At 37.4% G+C, this 19,789-nt stretch overlaps 2 protein-coding genes across 2 annotated transcripts in view; both read right to left on the bottom strand.

Annotated features, from left to right (window-relative positions):
* Window positions 1-436: 436 nt before the first annotated feature.
* The window catches only part of LOC115244092 (tubulin polyglutamylase TTLL4-like), a 172,271-nt gene continuing 152,918 nt past the window's right edge, over window positions 437-19,789 (bottom strand). Inside the window, exons 4-6 of the mRNA XM_029821478.1 lie at window positions 4,042-4,101; window positions 1,635-2,730; window positions 437-1,293 (exon numbers count right to left, since the gene is read on the bottom strand). Coding sequence (XP_029677338.1) covers window positions 702-1,293; window positions 1,635-2,719 — 1,677 coding nt within the window. The 5' untranslated portion in view covers window positions 2,720-2,730; window positions 4,042-4,101 and the 3' untranslated portion in view covers window positions 437-701. The remainder of the gene's footprint in view (window positions 1,294-1,634; window positions 2,731-4,041; window positions 4,102-19,789) is intronic.
* On the bottom strand, window positions 7,181-8,837 carry LOC115244094 (enhancer of split mbeta protein-like). The gene has a single exon (XM_029821481.1). The coding sequence runs from the start codon at window positions 8,540-8,542 to the stop codon at window positions 7,934-7,936; it is 609 nt and encodes a 202-aa protein (XP_029677341.1). The 5' UTR covers window positions 8,543-8,837; the 3' UTR covers window positions 7,181-7,933.

Here is a 19,789-nt window from a genome sequence, read left to right as displayed (position 1 = left end):
TTGTTTATGCGCTTGAATCTGTTTATAAAATCTAATGTCCTCTATAAAGTATTTGCATCAAGTTGCACTAAAAAGAAATTTTATATTTAATGTAATGTTAAAATTAACAATGAATTTAACGTTAGATTTTAAATAAAGTTACTTTTTAAAGTTATATTTTTACATATTATTCTTTTGTGTATATATGACTTATATCTTTGAAATAATTATTCTTTTGTAAATCTATATATCTAATTCTATAGTATATATATATTGTATATATAATTTAAACAAGTAATTATATTATATAAAATAAAAATTATTAATTATTGCAATAAACTCTATTTCAAATAAGATTATAAAACCAAATCTATATTATTAATGGGCAAAACAAGAATTAATAACGGATAAGAGAAAAAGGATCAATCATATCGCAGCATTAGTAATCCCGCGCGTATAGTGAAAAATTGTTTATTAAAGACAAAATCTCATACAATAAAATAAATTCGCACAACCGTGGGAAAAGGCACATAATGAACTTGGGTTCTTAAAGAACCACGGACGTGGAAATGGTACGTTTACCCGTATATAAGTGCGCACACATAGCGTACAAGACGAAAAGATTCGATTCAAACATCGATTTCAAATGACCTTGCAGCTTGGCGTTTCTTTGATGTCGGTATTATCGATGTAAACACGACGTCCGGAAGGAAGGTTACTATTTAAAAGTTCACTTGCTCCAAGTGATACTTGGTCTTGCATAACTTTTGTAACCGGGAAATACCTTCGTCCCGATTATCACCGTATTTGGCCTCCCACGCGTCGAACAACATATTATAGTATCTCGGAACCTCAAAGTACTGCAAGTACTGGTGACTGGTAGTAGTAGGAAAGATCTTCTCGAATCTACCTAATTGTGTCAGTTCGTCCTCGTAAGTAATCAAGTGTCTGACATCGTCGGGCGTGAGATCCTCGATTATTTCGTCAAGGTAGTCTTCGCGATTTTTCAGGTTCGCGTATAACGATTGCTTGTGCCGTTCTTGGTAGCTAAGTGTAGTTCGGTGCAGTCTATAATCTTGGCACACCAGATCTAACTGGTATCTTTGGGCTAGTTTCTCCGCTTCCTCAGACGGTATGCTCGTAGGCAATTGGTATCCGGCTATATTAAAGACGTTTCTAATAAGAGGCCCCTTGACGGCAGTGTCGAGCGGCGAGGAAGACTGTAGAGAGGGCGATATATTCACCTCGAGTAACCACGGTTTCCGATTCTCATCCAAGAGAATATCGATGCCGAAAAGCTCATAGCAACAATACCTTGGGATTTAATAAAGTAAAATATATATTAATTTAAACATATATTATTAATTAAATATATATTATAAAAAAACATTTATGAAGTAAAGGAAAAATATATAATTAATGTAAAAAAGTTGTTAAAAAGCGCGAAAATATTCTACATCAACTTTAAAACTTTATAAAATTATATAAACAAAATATTGTTATTTAATTATTAGTATTTCAATTTTTGCATTATTTAAATTTTAAAAATATTAAAAATATCAATATTAAAACATAAAAATGCATTAAAAAATAGTATTCAATTAGAAAAAATAGTAATCTCTATTTCATCAAAAGATATAAGTTGCTTTTCTCACCTCGAAGTTGTATTGGTTCTCGTTAGAGTGTTGATAGGAGACTCGCCTGCTATCACCGTCTTGATGACTATGTCCTTTATCGACGCCCATATCTTGGTGATATTCACGTTCTCCTGCTCGAGATAGGACCATAGAGTTCTTAGAGTCCACTTATGACCGGTGCTGGAGTCCGCGCAGTCGTTGCTAGTGTAGGTCGCACTGGTCTTGTTAATGCTATAGTTGGTGAGATGCATGAAACGATCGCTGAGGTAGTTGATGTCGTCATTGTATTTGACGGAGGCGAAGCGCGCGAGGCCGTCCGGATAGATGTAGATCTTGAGCGGATTGAAGCTGGTGACGAGCACGTAGAGACGCAGGTCGAACTTGGCGCCGCGTATCAGCAACGGTCGCGACAGATATTGTTGCACGACGACGGCGCGTTTCTTTGGTATCTGCGACCAGCGGTGGACCACGCGAATCCCGGTGCCGCGAGCGGAGGCCGGTGGCTTGATGATCCACTTCTCCTTGCCACCGTTCTTCTCCCACACTTGGCGGAAGAGACGCAGATCCTGAGGTAGCACGTAGGTGCGCGGCACGAAGCCGAACTCCCGCTTGCCGTACTTCATCATCATCCGGCTGAGATTGCGCGACAATCGATCCTTCCGGCCGATCTGGAAGGTCCCGGGAAAGTGGTTGACCTTCTGCGACTGCTTCAAACTTTTATAGCAGACGGACTTCATGTGCTTGCCCCAGGTGCCGCACCAGTTCTGGCATTTCTTCATCAACCGATAACCGGAGTTCACGACGGTGCGACGCACTATTATCGGTGTTATTGTGCTGAGGTGCCACTTCAAGTGCCGCGTCACTTCGTACGGCAGTACCGGGCCGGTCTTGCATTCGAACGACTGAAAGATGATGTAGGGTGCCACGTTGTCGAACAAGCTCCTACGAAAGGGCAGTTTGTTCCCTTTGTCACCGTCGATCGACAGCAGATCTCCGTCGACATCAAGATCAGGCACACTCTCCTCGTCGTATTGAGTCTCGGCGCCATCGGTGCTGCTCCCGATGCTACTGGTTTCGTGCTGATTGTACGCGATTACGTCCATCTCGGATTAGCCTGCAGCATACGGGAAAAAAGATCGTCGTGGTGCGTGACAGCTTGATCTCAACGATTCGATTCCAATTTTGTATCTTGTATAATATATATACCTACAACTCTTGAAAAATATTGCGTTCAATAACGGCAGTAGAAAAATGACTTATATAACTTGTACGTCAATTCACGCTATCGCTATTATAAATTTATACTTTATTAGAAACGTTTCTAAACATTAAATCAACAACAAATGCCGTAAAAATATAGTGCAGGTTAATACAGAATACCGCTGTTGAACATTTTCGAAGAGCAGAACTGACAGCGTCAATCGGGATAAAACCAAACATCTGTCACGGCCTGTCAAAAAGTTTGGCTCAACTCGACGTGTAATGTAATATACGATATAATTAACACGCTTTAGGGATTATTATAAATCGATATATTAGTAAGATTTTTTCAAAAATAATTATTAATTATAAAATATCACTATTTTCTCCGGAGCTGATTAATTACGAGATGTGACACCTTCCCCTGAGGTTATAATTATAAAGTACCAAACTGACCGATACTTTGTATATGTTATGGATATCTTTAGCGGGATTCAGTAACTTGTTATCGATAGTTTTCGGTATCGTTAACTGGCCACAGCCAATGGCAAGGACAATTCTGGCGAAAAGCGCAATTCTCATAGGCTATCGCTTGCTAACGACAACGATAACCGTCGTTAAGATGTTTAGAGAATCCTGCTACTTGTCGTATATATATATATTATATGTCGTATATATTATACAGCTGTAAATTATTAGTAACGCGAAACGAGCAGCTGCAGATAATCGATTTACTTATCGTGGGAAATAGATTAACACGTACAAGCCGATTAAAATTCAATTTCGTCGGCAGCTTCATCAGAGACCAAACGAATTTCTCACAGAGATATTTTCTCTCGAAGCATAAATTACATTCTATTTTTTTTAATAAATTGTTTTTTATAAAATAAAAGTTTACTTCAATTTTTTATTCCAGAAAAATTATATAATCCTTTCAATGCATAGCGTTCGATAAAAAGTCGCATGGTAAGGAGAAACACAATACACGTCAAAATACGATAAGAATTGTAAACGACCTGCGGTAACAGAATCGAATATTGCAAAGCGATAAAATATTATTACATCGCTAAGCAATTTTTACTCAGTAACGCGAATACGACAGAAACTGATCCGATTGGAATGATGATACCACGTAGGCGCGTCAACATACGCATATGTCAGAAAACTTGATTATAAATGCGCGAGATTAAAAGAGGGAAATTTGCAAAAGGAAAAGTATACGTACCAATTCGTATTGTTTAAATGTTAACAGTTGTTAGCATTATGATGATGCGGCTACAAGCATCTGAAACAAACAAATTGATTCGCAAATTATTGTAATTGTCGAGAGATCATATTATATGTACTACATATGTATATTTCTTCCGATATTTTCTGTACATATTGATAATGGCAATTAACGTTTCTTTGTGTTATAAAAAAAATAATAATCTTGTGATAAAACACAGTCTTTCTGAAATAATTAATAAATAGAAGAATAATTAAGAAATAATTTCTGATGTAATTGTAAAATGGCGACGATTAAGTATATTACCGTAAAGAAATAATCGTTTACACCATAACAATGATTTTATTTCGATCGACTATTACGAGTAACTTATATGAGAGTTAATTCGAGAACTATTTTCGTTTATGAATTTTGTGCGGCGGATTAATTGACTTAATCTTGCGCTTTTTTTCACTCTCGTGCAGAATGTTACGTTTAAAATAAAATTATAAATATTTATATGTAAAAAAATTCGACACATCTATGCTATATTAATATATTCTATAATTTCTTTATTTTATATTTACGATGTCATCACTAAGTTGAGAAAAATAAAAAAGTACCGCGCAAAAACAAATAAAATACATAAAATAATAATACTTACAATACACCACTCTCGACAATCGTAAAATTCCTAACGTGTAACAAAATATTTAACTTTGTAACGGAATTTGTTTCAATTTTTATTCAGATCCTTCTCAGCCAATAGCTGATTAGTGACTGGTAAAGATCCCAGCTAATTTCATTATAGAAAAAATTAGCTTTATGTTTACTAAAAGCAATGTATTGTAAATATTATCAAACATCAGTGTTTGAAGTGTTTATACCCCGACTTGTAAAGCTTATTTAAATATCGCAAAAATATTTGAAAATAACTGGCCTTTTTAGTCAATTAATTCCTTTAATATCCTTTTTTGACATACTTTATTTCTTTACTGCATTTTCATTGTAAAAAAATATCTTTATCGAGTATTTGAACAGCGATTTGTTACAATTTAAATGTTCGCGAGTCAACGACCGGATCGTATATCCTGATAATTGCGAGTGCAATCTCTCGCACGCGAGTAGAGTGCGCGCCTGTCAATCGTACATTGCGCTTGAATGAGAAGCTGATACGATGGGTTTAGTTCCGTTCGCATGCGATTGAGTTTTTAACGCGCGATCGCATTTCCAAAGGGATAGAAACTAGGGATAAGAACTAAAACAAAAAAGAAAGGCAAACTCACTTGCTACATAATTTACGGCCTTATTTTAATAACAACATTGCGCGTTTTACTGTGAACTAACGTTTTCTTGAAATTTATAATCTGTCGCAATTTTCTAGTTATTTCCATAACAACCCGCGAGAAGCTAGTTTTCATTATTAATAACAAAAATATCGTCTTGCAAAATGATAATTCTTTAAATTCCTCAAAATAAAATTATTAACTGCAAGATTATAAGAAATATAGAAATGCAAGAAATAGAAAAATATCTATTCTACTGCAATAAATATCAGTTTATTTTGTAATGATTAACAGCTATAAAACTAAAATTATATTATATATCACATTTTTCTTAATATTAATTTATTATATTAATTATTATAATGTATACATATATTTGTGAGAATATATAGAGAACACAATATGCGCAGAACCATATACGATAATTGATACGAGAATGCCGAAGCAGACGTGTAAGCACGCGGTGCTGATATAAAAAGTTCGTGTTGTCGATTAATTCGCCTCTTCGAAACGCGTGTTAAGTAAATATGCCAGCCACAATGTGCCAATTAAATACTCGTTATCGATCGCGGAGTCGGTAGAATACGAGAGTGCATTAATCGAAAAGTAAGACGGGACCTGCCGAGAAGAAAGAGTTAATTTTCTTTCGTGTCCCACTTGTATAAAATCAAATTAACGCGCAATGCTCCAAGAATACAACCAAAAACAGGAAGACTCGAAAAAGTGTGAAAGCGTCGCGCCCATCGATCGATGGAATTGATGAATGACTTTGGAGAAATTTTTTCATTTATTACAAATTCCTTCTCTCTTTAAATCATAATCGTATCGTCGATAAAAAAGGACTATTCAGTTAATTCCGATTAGCGTGCTAATCGACGTGTCGGAGAAATCGATTTTAGGTAAAAAATTTAGTAGATCATTTGACCGATTGGCGTGAGAGAATGCTAGAGTAAAATTATATCTTCTCGTACTAAGTGTACGAAACAGACATTGTGTTCCTGACGCCTGTGGAGAATGAGAGAAATTGATTAAATTGTGTCTTAACGTTGAGATGTGCAAGAAAGTTCAGCTCGTGTATTAAGTCACGTAGGATGCATTAATATTCATGTGTCAGTTTCGTCACCTCCGGGCATGCTACCCGAACGGCGATGGCAGGTGACAGGTGGTTTTCGATTTCTTACAATGTCGCACCGTGCGATTATTAAAGGCCGCCAGTCAAACATTGTAGTCTTTTGCATGCGCCGAAGGTGACTTGTTATAGCGTTCTTCTCGTCGCCGTGCTATGTAATTTGAATGCGATTTAATCTTTTTGTAGCCGTCGCGATTCTCGTGATTTTTTCGTCAGTGAATATATATTCATAGACTATAATAATATTATATTTATGTGTGATTGAGTATATATAGATGTAAATGTTATAAAAATATAATAAATCTGCGTGTAAGAAAGATTTTTTCATATATTTTATTAATCATTTGCAATTTTGTAATCAAACTTTGCATATACAAGAAATATATATGGCGTAGAAATTTCAAGACCATATGTTGCGTGTATTGTGTGATATACTTTTACCTATGTTATTTAAAATAAAAGTGTAAGAGAGAGAAATCTTTTTTAAAATCAATTGCAATTTTTTTATCCACAAATTTTAACCCCAATATTTTTGCCGATTCTATTTTTTAATCGTAAAAATATAATAGATACTATATTCAATCCCATAATTATTATTACTTTCAAAATTTATTAATTGAATGCAAAATGTAACAAATGTATTTAAATTGAGCAAAATTTACTACTAATAATTTCTATAAATGTATTGCAAAATGCTTCCAAGATTAATAAATAAATAAATAAATAATTGAAATAAAATAAATTAGTTTTTATCGTACTTATTAATCTTTTTATTACAAAGATTGCAAAGATTTATTATTGTAGTAGCTCATCTAAAATTTTCGCTGCGTATGCAGACATTGAAATTATTCATCTCGCTCTCATTAAATCATTAAATAAACTTTAATAATATTTTTTACTTGAATTACAATATATATAATTTGTATAAATATATATTGATTTACGTGATATATGAAAAATTATATATGTTAAAATAAAATAATATTTTGCTGAGTGTCTTATAGCGGTATTGTTTTGATATGGATTCGTCATTGCGAGAAGATTAATAAAGGACAGAAGGATACATAAATATGTGATTGTGGTGATTATTTCAACATTATTTATCATTGAAACAAGACGTTTATTAATGATCGGGCTGCAACAGAGATGCCAAACGTCATTACGTCGAAAAAAGAGATTCTTAAACATAACAAGTTAACATCTATACAATAGTCGCTATGCTCTTTATGAGAAAATAGTCATCTCAGGTACAAAATGGAACCCTATCACAGACTTCACTTAAAGCTGTATCACCTATGTACAATGCGATAGATTAAACCCCATTGCGAAGTTAATATAAAATTCTCGATATTTTCAACGAGATTAAAAATGTCTATGTTTGGAAGACAGTATTTCGTCGTTTTCCTCCTTGCGTTGGCGGGAGGGAAGCTCCTCATCGCGAGAATCGTCCGTCTCCGGATGTCTCGGAACATGTTCCCATCATCGCTGGTCCTCATCACCAGGGTCTCCAGACTGCGTTTGAGGACTCGGAGGATTCCCCGGAAGAGCTCGCGACACTGACAGGACTCTGAGGAGGAGTGTACACGTTCTGGGGCACGCTTGTCTGGCTGGCCTGGGTCGTCTTCGTCGCCGATGTCGCCGCCGTAGCGAGCACGTGCTTGGTGCCGGCCGGGCCCTCGAGTCGTCGAAGGCAACCGCCGAGGTGTCGCATAAGCTGGGCACCGGCGGCAGGATGCACCGCCGCGGCGACCGGCGTCGACAGGAACGTCGACACTTCCTGGGCGCACTGGGTGAAACCGTCGCGGAATCGATCGGCGTAGCTGTTCTCCGGAGTGAGCGTGAGCCTCCTGGCGGCGCGTAACGTGTGAAGATGACGTACCGTGAGCTCGAGGATGTCCGCCTTCTCCAGCTTCGCCACGTTCTCGCCCTCGGCCTGCAAGGCGGTCACCATCAGATCCTTCAGCTCGTCCAGGCAGCGATTGATGCGGGCGCGTCGCTTGCGCTCCAGCATCGGCTTCATCACCTTGCGGTACTGATAGGTGCGCGACACTGGCTCCTCGTATTCCATACCGCTGACAGGTGTGTAACTCGTATGCGGTGACATGATGATCACACTCTCGGCGTATCAGTCGTACTTATCACTGGTCACAAAACAAGGGATAACTCAGTCCCAGTGAGAGATCGAGTCTTTCGCGTCTTACACGTCTTCGAAACGTTGCGCGATGATGCTGGATCACCGATCGACGATCCGATCAAGCCTCAGGGTAATCCGCGATGCTCCACGGATGTGCCCGTTGCGAAATCTCAAGCGAATGAAACTCTCCTAACTCTCGAATATGCGCCCGCTGTTCTCGGAGTGCCGAGAATGCGTCTGAGCCCGTACGTGTTCGTGAGGGTTCTGAGTCGCTGGTGGGGCACAACCCGTTATTTATATACCGCGCGCGGTTCCCCACCAGCGCCACGATCGTCCTACGCTCTACGGCCGAATGGCGGAGGGGTCCGAGGGGCACGGTGCTGAACCCTGCAGCCCGCGTGCACAGCCAGCCAGCAGCCGTGGCGTATCGTGGGAAGCTCGCGAGCCGGAGCGTTCCCACAGATCGGGGGGCCTGCACAGGTTCTGTGCCGTTTGACGCCTGCCGACCGGGAAAAGAGAGAGAGAGAGGGAGGGGGGGGGCCCTCCTTGCGAGTTGAGAGCGCGCGCGCGCGCGCGGAAGGGGACACCTCACTCACCGAGGGCACACCTGCATACTGCCCTGGACGACGAGCCCTGGCGCGCGGAGAGCGAGAGGCGAGAGGAAGAGGAAAGCACACGCCACGACGCGCGACCAGCACGAGGACGACTCGCGCGGCAGAGCGGCGCGAGGACGATCGCGCCGGAGGTAGAGATTATCGTGAATGAATCTACGAGGAGAGGTACGACCGCCGCGCGAAAACTAGATTGAAGCGCGTAAAGAGAGAAAGGAAATTTCTCCTGATATTTTAGATTATTTTCAGACGTTACGTCATATTGTTTACTGATCTTGCAATTTTTTAAATTGCCGATTTTTTGTTGTAAAGATAAGTTGAATAAATTATACACACGCGGATAAGGCAAATTTCATGTGTAATAAAAATAATCAATTTTCTCTCTTCAAAAATCACACATGCAAACTGAGAGATGCACGATTTGGTCTTTTGTGTATATAACTTGATTAAAAATTAAAATATAAAATAATAATGTAGTTGATATAAAAAATATAGGAAACTAAGTACTACGGTAGGTTTGCGCATCCGCGCTCGAGGCACGACACTTGTTGATTTACCGAGTTACCACCGACGTGGTGCACGTGCACGCGCGTGTCGACAACAGTCGTCCCGCTAGAGTGAATCACATCTTGCCGTGTTGCGACTGAACCAATTCGCATCTTTCTTTTCGCGTAAAAACAATAGAAATAAATATCACGAACGGTGCGAACCTTCGCCCTCTCTCATACTCTTATGTCATTGTAATTATTCAATAAGATTATTTATTAGTATCTTCTGTTGCGTTGGATTATATGAATTGCAATGTTGAAGAACTTTTTATTTGATATATAAGAAATTTATAAATAAAAGATTGTGTTGATTAATAATTCTCTCCTATAAAAATATAGAGAATAAAATAACGGATTAAGTGAAGGACAATTTTGGTTATAAATAAATTTTGGCTATAAATACTATTCGATTCTGCGATATATGCGCGAGGAATGAAAATTCAGCTCTTCATCCATATTCACTATTTCTTCATCCATATTTACTATTTCTGCGACGGAAGAGCATTTCGATATTCTCTCCATATATATTCAGTTCCCAGAATAAATTCGAATACAATTAACCTATGATCTCTTCCTACTTAAAAGATTTGCATACCTCGAGAGAATTTTGCATATTCTGTTTGAGATTAGTCCAATATTAGAGATATCTCTCCTCCTGATATTTTAGATTATTTTCAGACGTTACGTCATATTGTTTACTGATCTTGCAATTTTTTAAATTGCCAATTTTTTGTTGTAAAGATAAGTTGAATAAATTATACACACGCGGATAAGGCAAATTTCATGTGTAATAAAAATAATCAATTTTCTCTCTTCAAAAATCACACATGCAAACTGAGAGATGCACGATTTGGTCTTTTGTGTATATAACTTGATTAAAAATTAAAATATAAAATAATAATGTAGTTGATATAAAAAATATAGGAAACTAAGTACTACGGTAGGTTTGCGCATCCGCGCTCGAGGCACGACACTTGTTGATTTACCGAGTTACCACCGACGTGGTGCACGTGCACGCGCGTGTCGACAACAGTCGTCCCGCTAGAGTGAATCACATCTTGCCGTGTTGCGACTGAACCAATTCGCATCTTTCTTTTCGCGTAAAAACAATAGAAATAAATATCACGAACGGTGCGAACCTTCGCCCTCTCTCATACTCTTATGTCATTGTAATTATTCAATAAGATTATTTATTAGTATCTTCTGTTGCGTTGGATTATATGAATTGCAATGTTGAAGAACTTTTTATTTGATATATAAGAAATTTATAAATAAAAGATTGTGTTGATTAATAATTCTCTCCTATAAAAATATAGAGAATAAAATAACGGATTAAGTGAAGGATAATTTTGGTTATAAATAAATTTTGGCTATAAATACTATTCGATTCTGCGATATATGCGCGAGGAATGAAAATTCAGCTCTTCATCCATATTCACTATTTCTTCATCCATATTTACTATTTCTGCGACGGAAGAGCATTTCGATATTCTCTCCATATATATTCAGTTCCCAGAATAAATTCGAATACAATTAACCTATGATCTCTTCCTACTTAAAAGATTTGCATACCTCGAGAGAATTTTGCATATTCTGTTTGAGATTAGTCCAATATTAGAGATATCTCTCTCTCTCTCTCTCTCTCTCTCCTAAAGGATTTCCGACAACCGGTTCCGGTGCAATCGAGTGGGCCCGGGAGCCGATGTTTTGAATTATAAACGTACAATCTTAATGATCTACCTATTCTCGGACCCGTCCAGGCTTCTCTTGCGGGACTTAACGAGGTGTTCAGTCCTTTTGGAAGCCGATACCCCAAACAAGGCCCCGAGTGGGCCGGCCGAGTATTTATGAGCCTTCGGGCCTAAACGCAAAAGCAGCTAGTCGGTTCAGAGGCGATTCGGGATATTGCTACAACGTGTCGCCTTCGTTAAAAAAAAAAAATCCACTCCCCCGGACATACGGTCGCCGCTTAATTGCTGATCTGTCCGAGATTACAACAGCTACGGCAATTGATACCAGTGGAATTCTGTCGGATAAACAATCTTTAAGAGGACAATCAAAAATATTCTCGATTGAGAGAGACTCGCCTTTGTAAGCCGGAATCCCCGTGAAGAAGATAAGTCTGTCCTAGAGTACGTTTTATCTAAAGTCTCCGTATAAGAAGATAGCGAGTATAGAGATAATATTTTAGGATCATTCTCGTCGCGCAGTAACACACACAGTACACAAAACTGCACGAAATATTAATAATATAAATATAATTTTTTAAATATTCTAAATATTATAATTCTATGCGAATCTTTAAATAAAATTATCACTCTTCTTATATGTTTCAGAACGTTCCCGATATAGTATATAGGGTGATTTTAGATAAGTGCGACAAATTTTAGGAGATGATTCTTTGTCGAAAAGTAAGGAAGCTCTTTCATATAAATATATACTCGGAGTTAAAAATTAGGTTTTTATTTTTTTGTTCTCAAAGTTTGGACAAGTTAAAAAAATAAAATGATGGATATCTGGCTTTTTTTATTCTAAAATTCAATTTCTCGTAATTCAAAACCTATGCCATTTAGTACCGTGCTGTGCATGACAATTAATTTTATTTTATTTTTTTTTAAATTATTGATTTTATGAAAAAAAAATAAAAGAAATAAGAAAGTTTCTAAACGAATCAAGATTTCTAATTATTTTTAGATGATCATATTCCGACTCGTTAAAAAGATCTAATAAAAAATTGAATAGGGGTAGCTAATTTCATCCTCTTATAACGATACGGAAGGATTAAAAAAATATTAATAAATATCCTTTTTACTAGTGAAAAGTGTCCACCAGATTTCATTTTCTTAACTTGTCCAAAGTTTGAAAAAAAAAAAAATTAAAACCTAATTTTCACCCCCCCCCCTTTGGAGGAGTGTAACTCCAGGGAGAAATATAAGAGTATATGTTTATATAAAAGACTCCCCTTAATTTTCGACAAGGAATCATCTCCTAAAATTTTTCGCATTTATTTAGAATCACACTATATCATACATATATCTGGTAATATACCGAATCTTTTTTAAACATGCCATGATTAAATTCATCAGACTATTGTATGTGTATGTATGTGTGTCATATATTTATTATTATTTTTTTATTATTTTTTACCGAGTGCAATCCACGTATCGCGACTATATATTTGTTCTTTCGCAAAGATCCTTCTATCTGTTGCTATATCTCTGCTGATTCATCAATGTCAATTTACTCTCTCCACTTTTTTTTGGAATCGTATTTTCTGCGAGGCAAGTACGTTCTCGGATGGACAAAAATAAAGCAGCAGCGAGCACGCTGAGCCGGTAGAAGACCGGTAGGATAATTACATTGATTGGTCATACGAGCCGGATGTGGCGGTACGCGCACGTACGTACGCCAGTTAAGCCCCGATGAAACGAGCCTTATCCGCGGCGCTACCGCCGGGACACCGGGTACATATTATTGCCCCACGTTAACAACTCGTTACGCCCGCTCCGGCGAATGAAATGTTGATTTTCCCGCGGCGGTTGTGCCCAGCGTGCGCTGGCAACGTGTCCTTACGTGATTCCCAACGATGGAGTTCATAATTCGTTTCTGGGTAGGATGATGAATTTTTTGCACGCATGTGCCCTTCCCCCTTCACGGCCCGCAACAAATCGCGCACTTCCTCGTCGAGAGATCGAGGAAGTCTTAACCCCGAGAGAAAGATTCCGCGCATTTTAATCCCGCACGTTTACGCGCGATCGTTAACTCGATATTTTGAGTGCAACGAGTTCGTCGAACATATTAATTAGGTGTGAGATTGTTAAATTGTAGGGTTCTTCCAAAACTGTTGCATGAAAATTCATGAAATCAATTTCTGCGATAGATATTTAGCGGATCCAATTTAATGCATAATAATCAAAATAGAAAAACATTAATTGATATTAATAAATAATAAATAATAAGAAATATTAATAATAATAATAAATAATAATAACAAATAATAAATAATAATAACAAATGATAAATAATAATTAAACGCAGTATTTTAAAGCACTTTACGAGAGCGATGAATCATTATTGCGATGTAAGAATAAAATAATGTTGACAATAAAATTTGTAGATTAATTTAATTTAATTTTGTTAAATTAATTCGTAAAAGTAGGCATTTTATAATGCGCGGAACATTAGGGTTACCATGTTTTTTGTAAGTATATGTGTGTCAAGATTTATAATAAAATTTTATAATCTTATTTTTCGGAGTAATGTTATGATTTAACATTGTCGAAATAACAAACTAACAATTTGATATAAAGAGCAATAATAGTATTAAGATATGATATAGTATAAGATAAGATATTGTAAGCAAATACATGTGTTAATAAAAGAAAAAAACAACAGTTTTATAAAATAAAACATATTTGTGATCCCTCCCCTCCCTCCTCTCTTACAGCTGTGCATCAACACGTGTTAAATAATCACATTGCTAAGAGTACGTCGCAATACTCGCACAAATAATACCAGCCAACAGCTTTTATTCAAGCAGGAACACTGTTTGCCCCTTGGGTAAATATATAACGGACGGAGGACGCAATAAATGCACAAGAAGAAACAATAATAATCGATACACTCGGTTCCGCGTGCACGCCTCATAAACAAACATAGGAAAATATTCCGGGAAGTAAGTGAGCCGATAGGTTCGCGTTCCGATATATCGTAGCGTAAAATCTATTATCAATCTGTATCTGAGTAAAGTAAAATGTTAATTATGACCCATAATGACCCTTCGACCCCTCGCCACCATCTTTCTTTCAAACTGCGATGCAATGCAAATAAACATCCGATATATTTTCCCCAGGCTAAAACAATAATTTCCGATCCCATCACTTCGCGAGCAACAGCAATATTTACCGGATCCGGAATCTCTTCAGGGATCCTCGATCTCCTCGTGCTCCGCCTCGATGCGCCCCAAGCCTCCTCGCGCTCCTCCACGACGACCCCGTCTGTCGGCGCGGAAAAAGGTACGAAGGTCGTTGATGCTAATTCGTGGCGCGTCGGTGCACTTCCGGCGTCTCTGTCCTCTTCTCTCACCCGTAAAGAGGGTCGTCGAGCCCATTCTCTCTTCCTATCCTCTCCCCGCTCACGGTTACCCATCGTTTCTCTCCGTCCCTTGTGTTCGCAAGATCTCGTTCGTTTCTCTCTCTCTCTCTCTTTCTTTCTCCCTCGGCGCAGCTCTCCCCGCTCACGGTTACCCATCGTTTCTCTCCGTCCCTTGTGTTCGCAAGATCTCGTTCGTTTCTCTCTCTCTCTCTTTCTTTCTCCCTCGGCGCAAAATGGGTAGCCTGGCCTCCGAAATTCTTCCGGTTGTATACTCTTGGCTCGTGCTACGGAACGTGGGAATGTTCTCAGGCCTATGGAAGCCGACCCCACCACGTGAAAACACGCGTTGCAACGGACCGCGTGTGGCGCGCGTAGCGATGGGATCGACGCAATCGCGGTCTCGAGCAAAAAAATTCCTCGCGCTTTATCTCTCACGATCGAAGAATGAGTTGTTGTATATCGCACATAAAAACTTGATACAGCCTCCGTTCGATCTTTGATGATTCATCATTACAATTTTATTATATAATTTTGTGACTCGAATATATTTTGTCTCTTTTTTGGATAAATAAAGTCATGCTCCTCAGTAAAAATTATTTCCAAAAGAACTTGTTTTCTTCATATAATTTTATATTTTTTTAATCTATCTGCGTTTCTAATACAGACACATATGTTCCAATTCTTACGCATTAAAATGTGCGCTCACAAAGCTTCCTCTATGAGGAAGCATAAATTGAAAAATCCGCATGCTTAAAGCAGCTTAAGCATTGTAAGATAAAATGATGAGGAAGCAATGTGCAAGTTTCTAATTTGCACAACTCTACTTGTTTTTTTATATATATCGTCCTTGTCACATTTTTAGCATAATATCAATTCCATCCCATCGCTAGTCCGGCGCATTGCGTGCATGTGCGCGGCGTGTAATACACGCACGGCGCGATACGATGAACGCGCGAGCGTTTCTCTTCTTCGCCATTGTATGCTGAGTCCTTCTTTGTGAGAAGAGGAGGCAACCAGTTGGTATTGTAATCTTAGCGCTGCCCCATCCCCCATCGCCGCGTTGTGCACATAATGCGGAGGCTATTGTACGCAGCACGGGCCACATTGTTGCCCGCATCTTGTAAGCACCCTACGACGCCGACGGCGTTGTTGAGAGACCCGTCTCTACGCTATTCTCCTCCTTTCTTTCTTTCCAACTACCTCGTTTCTTCTTCCTCGCGAGCTCGTGGCGAATTATGCCGGCATCCTTGAAGTAGGTCGCGAGACCGATAAACGCGAGGTAATACGTTAATTCTCTTTTTTTTTTTTGTAATGTGATTGAAAGATTGCATCGACTTCGACAGTTAGAGATAAATAAAGAATATACAGGGTGTTTTAAAAGTGGAGGTCAATCGCCCAGGAGGTGATTAGGGACCCAAAAACAAGAAAAAAAGTTGATATTAACATAGGTCCGGAAATGCGTTGTTTTTGAGTTATCGCCATTTTTGTTGCAATTTCAAATTGCTTTGCCTTTGAATTTTTTTCTCAAAATTGAAAAATTTTTGAGTTTTATAACAATTAAAGTCAAATAAAAATTGCGGGCTGCTTTTGCACTCCCCAGGATAAAAAAAAAAGAAAATAAACCATAATAAAATGAATACAAATAAAATAAATAAACACAAAAAATTAAATAAATAAATACAATCCATCTCTTCTTTCAATTTTGACAAAACAATTCGAAAGCAAAGCACTTTGAAATTTCAACATAAAAATGGCGATAACTAAAAAACAATGCATTTCCGGGTCCCCAATCATCTCCCGAGCGATTGACCTCTACTTTTGAAACACCCTGTATATTTATATCACGTGGCAATTTTATATAAAAATTATTATTATTATTTTATATAGAAACTAGCGTTAATTCCTAATTTTTTGTTATTATTATTTTTTATAATTGAGTATCTCACAACACGTAACAATAGTTTGCAAATCAATTTGTTTAAATCTGACTTTTATTATTTTAATAATTATACGCGTATTTTTCCAATATCGACAATCTGAAATAGCTTGCCTAAGGAATTAAATTGAAAGCGACGAGATCCTTTTCGTTCACTATCTGCGATCGTCTCGTTCATTTCGCTTCCACTTTACGACGCAAAAATAACTTACATCAATTATCCCATCGCTTTAATTATTGTATAATTACGATATATAAGATAATATTGACGTATATCTCCGATAAGGCTGATTATTCTGGCATTGACATGAAGATAATGATATTGAATTATTATTTTTTATTGCCAACGTATTTTATTATGCACCTTGTTAGAGTAAGATGTTTAACGAAAGGGCTGCTAATAACATGTTTAATACTAATTGCAACCACGATATTATTAGTAGCGCTATTAATAAAAAAAAAAAAACGCTGTTAATAAAATAAGAACATTCTTATTACGAGCAAATAAAGTGCAGTCTTGCCCGTATACTGCATTCCATAATGCGTTCGAAAAATGTACAAGCGTCTTACATGTTTCTCCCTTTTCTTTCTCTTAGGTTTACTTTCTACACGTGATGGCCTTATTTCAATAAATTCTGTACTGCATTATTAAGGCTGGACATCTAGGAAAAATTGGCGAAGCCATTAAGTTACGTTTCACAAAAAATCTTCTAACAAATAAAATAAATCGCATATTGGATCGCGATAAATATTTTTCTAATTCTGACGGTCGATCGTAGAATCAAAGTTATGCGTTCAGAGTTATATTCAGAGCATGATTTTATGAATCTTGCGTACGCACGCTAATTACGCGCCGAAGGAAGGAACTATAATCTTAATATCTTATAATTATGAAAATATCTTCGCGTATTTGGTTTACCTCGTCACATTATTTTCGGTAAAGATCGGCTATAAGTGTCTTATTAAACGTTTAATTATCTCGCCGACTACATGCTCGCGTTTTACATAAAATTAATGACGATACACTATTTACATGTTAAATATCGTACTTTAACTCTTGAGAATGAATGTCTCGGGCTTATCCAATTAGGATTGACACGTGTCACGATTAACAAATCCTATCTACGTCTCATATGATGTATCTCGTCGCCTTTTCCCTTTTTTGGAGCCTCAAAAAATTTCACGCTCCATCACCGGAGAAAATAAAAATTGCCTTCGTTTACTTCCACGCGCTGCAATAACTTTGCCCTCCGAGCGATTTACGATTAACATAAAAATAATTCACGCTATCTGTCAAAGCTCTTCGAGCTTCCACAGCTCCATCGCATGGTTCTTATTTCTCCTGTAGAGCTGTGCGCGCGCGCAACGTGATATAATTTCACCCGCATTTTTTACGGAGAGATATAATCGCTGTTTATCTTCATTCTGCCTCTGTTGCCGTCTTCCCGTTCTCGGTTGCTTCACGATATCTCTCCTGTCTCACTCGTGCAACCCGTAAAGCGTTTACGTCGCACGCTGCCTACATTATAGCCTAACGCCAGTCGCCTGCGGCAACGTCCGTCACTTTTCCATCTTTTTGCCAAACTTTTTCTACATCTTCTTTATACGCTTTTCGAGGAATCTTTCTCAGGCACTCTCTCTCGAGATATAATTTGAATAATTACGCTACGCGCAATAAAATCAAAAAGTCGGCAAACACACAGACCATTAAATCCGAAATACTACTGTGCGAGCTTTAAAACTTAGACTGTAATATTTACCGGATAAAGAAATCGTGGCGATTAGTTAAAACTTCAAGAGAAAGTGCGAATGAAACTTCTCGACGCTATTACAGACTTATCTCATTGAAAGTTATCGTCCAATTACCAGGGTTGGATAAATTATTTTTTTTTTTTAACTAAGTTAAGTTTAAAGTTAATAACCAAAACATTAACTAGGTTTCTTTTTACGTTAAAAGTTATTTAAACAAAAATTAATTCAATTAAAGTTAAGTTAAAAAATTATTATCTCATTAAAGTTAAAAGTTAATTCTCTATCCAACAGCGAATCGATCCGATAAACTTGTACGACAAATGAAATATTCGCATTATGATCAACCATTTTCACACGTTTTTAATATTGATGAATTATTTTAACTTGTATAAAAAAAAAAGTTAATAAGTTAACGTTAATGCATTTAAAAATAACTAGTTTAAGTTAAAAGTTAACACGTTTAAAATTAACTAATAAGTTAAGTTAAAATTTTATTAACTTAATATTATAATATTAAATTAATATTTATTAACTTTTCAATTTTTTAACTTAACTTTTAACTGTTCAACTAGACTTTACTACTCAACTCTGCCAATTACACACGCACTTAAGGAAAGTTGCAAGATGGAAGCGTGACGTTTCCGTTCAAACTAAATTGTCGCAGACACATGATTCTGTTGTCATTTGTTGTTCAAAGAAAGATCTTTACAGGTTAATTTATGCAAAAATATATCTAGCATGCTGTAAAATTAGTCTTTTGTGTTATCATCTAAAGTAAAAATATTTTCAAAAAATATATGTATGTATAAGCGTAAGAATTTCATAATGATCCCTCGATGCGAGCAAGGTAATTACTATGCAGGTGTTGATTCGTCACGGATCTCGACATGTGCTTCACCGTATGAAGCATTGTCATGCTTCAAGTCATCTATGTCTTGTCGGCCACGCATTCTGCGAAATCTACGGACAGTATGTATGTACTTTCGTTCGTAATTAAGGCCGCAGAATCTATCCACTTCTTCGCTCTACGTCCTCACTCCTCTCTTCTTCCCTCGAACACGACTTACTGAGCTAATGTAGGATCGAGAGTTACCTTTTGCGCAGCAGTAATAACTCCTATCGTTTTTCACATGCCACAATGTTGAAGCTACGTTCACGACATGCGTGTTTTTTACGTGCCAGCTGCTGGAAATCTTTTTGCGGATATACCGATCCCCGACACGGCCGCGGGATTAAACGAGCCTTTAATTACTGGTATATATATATTTTTTTTTTT

This window comes from Formica exsecta, unplaced genomic scaffold, assembly GCF_003651465.1.
Source record: "Formica exsecta isolate Colony F162 unplaced genomic scaffold, ASM365146v1 scaffold8, whole genome shotgun sequence".
Classification (NCBI taxonomy): Eukaryota; Metazoa; Arthropoda; class Insecta; order Hymenoptera; family Formicidae; genus Formica; species Formica exsecta.
Note: the sequence above shows the minus strand (reverse complement) of the source record. Positions and strands in the feature narration are given on the sequence as shown.

Bases quoted from the DNA above. Each gene is read 5' to 3' on its own strand.
- LOC115244094 (XM_029821481.1), bottom strand. From the start codon at position 8,542: ATGTCACCGCATACGAGTTACACACCTGTCAGCGGTATGGAATACGAG.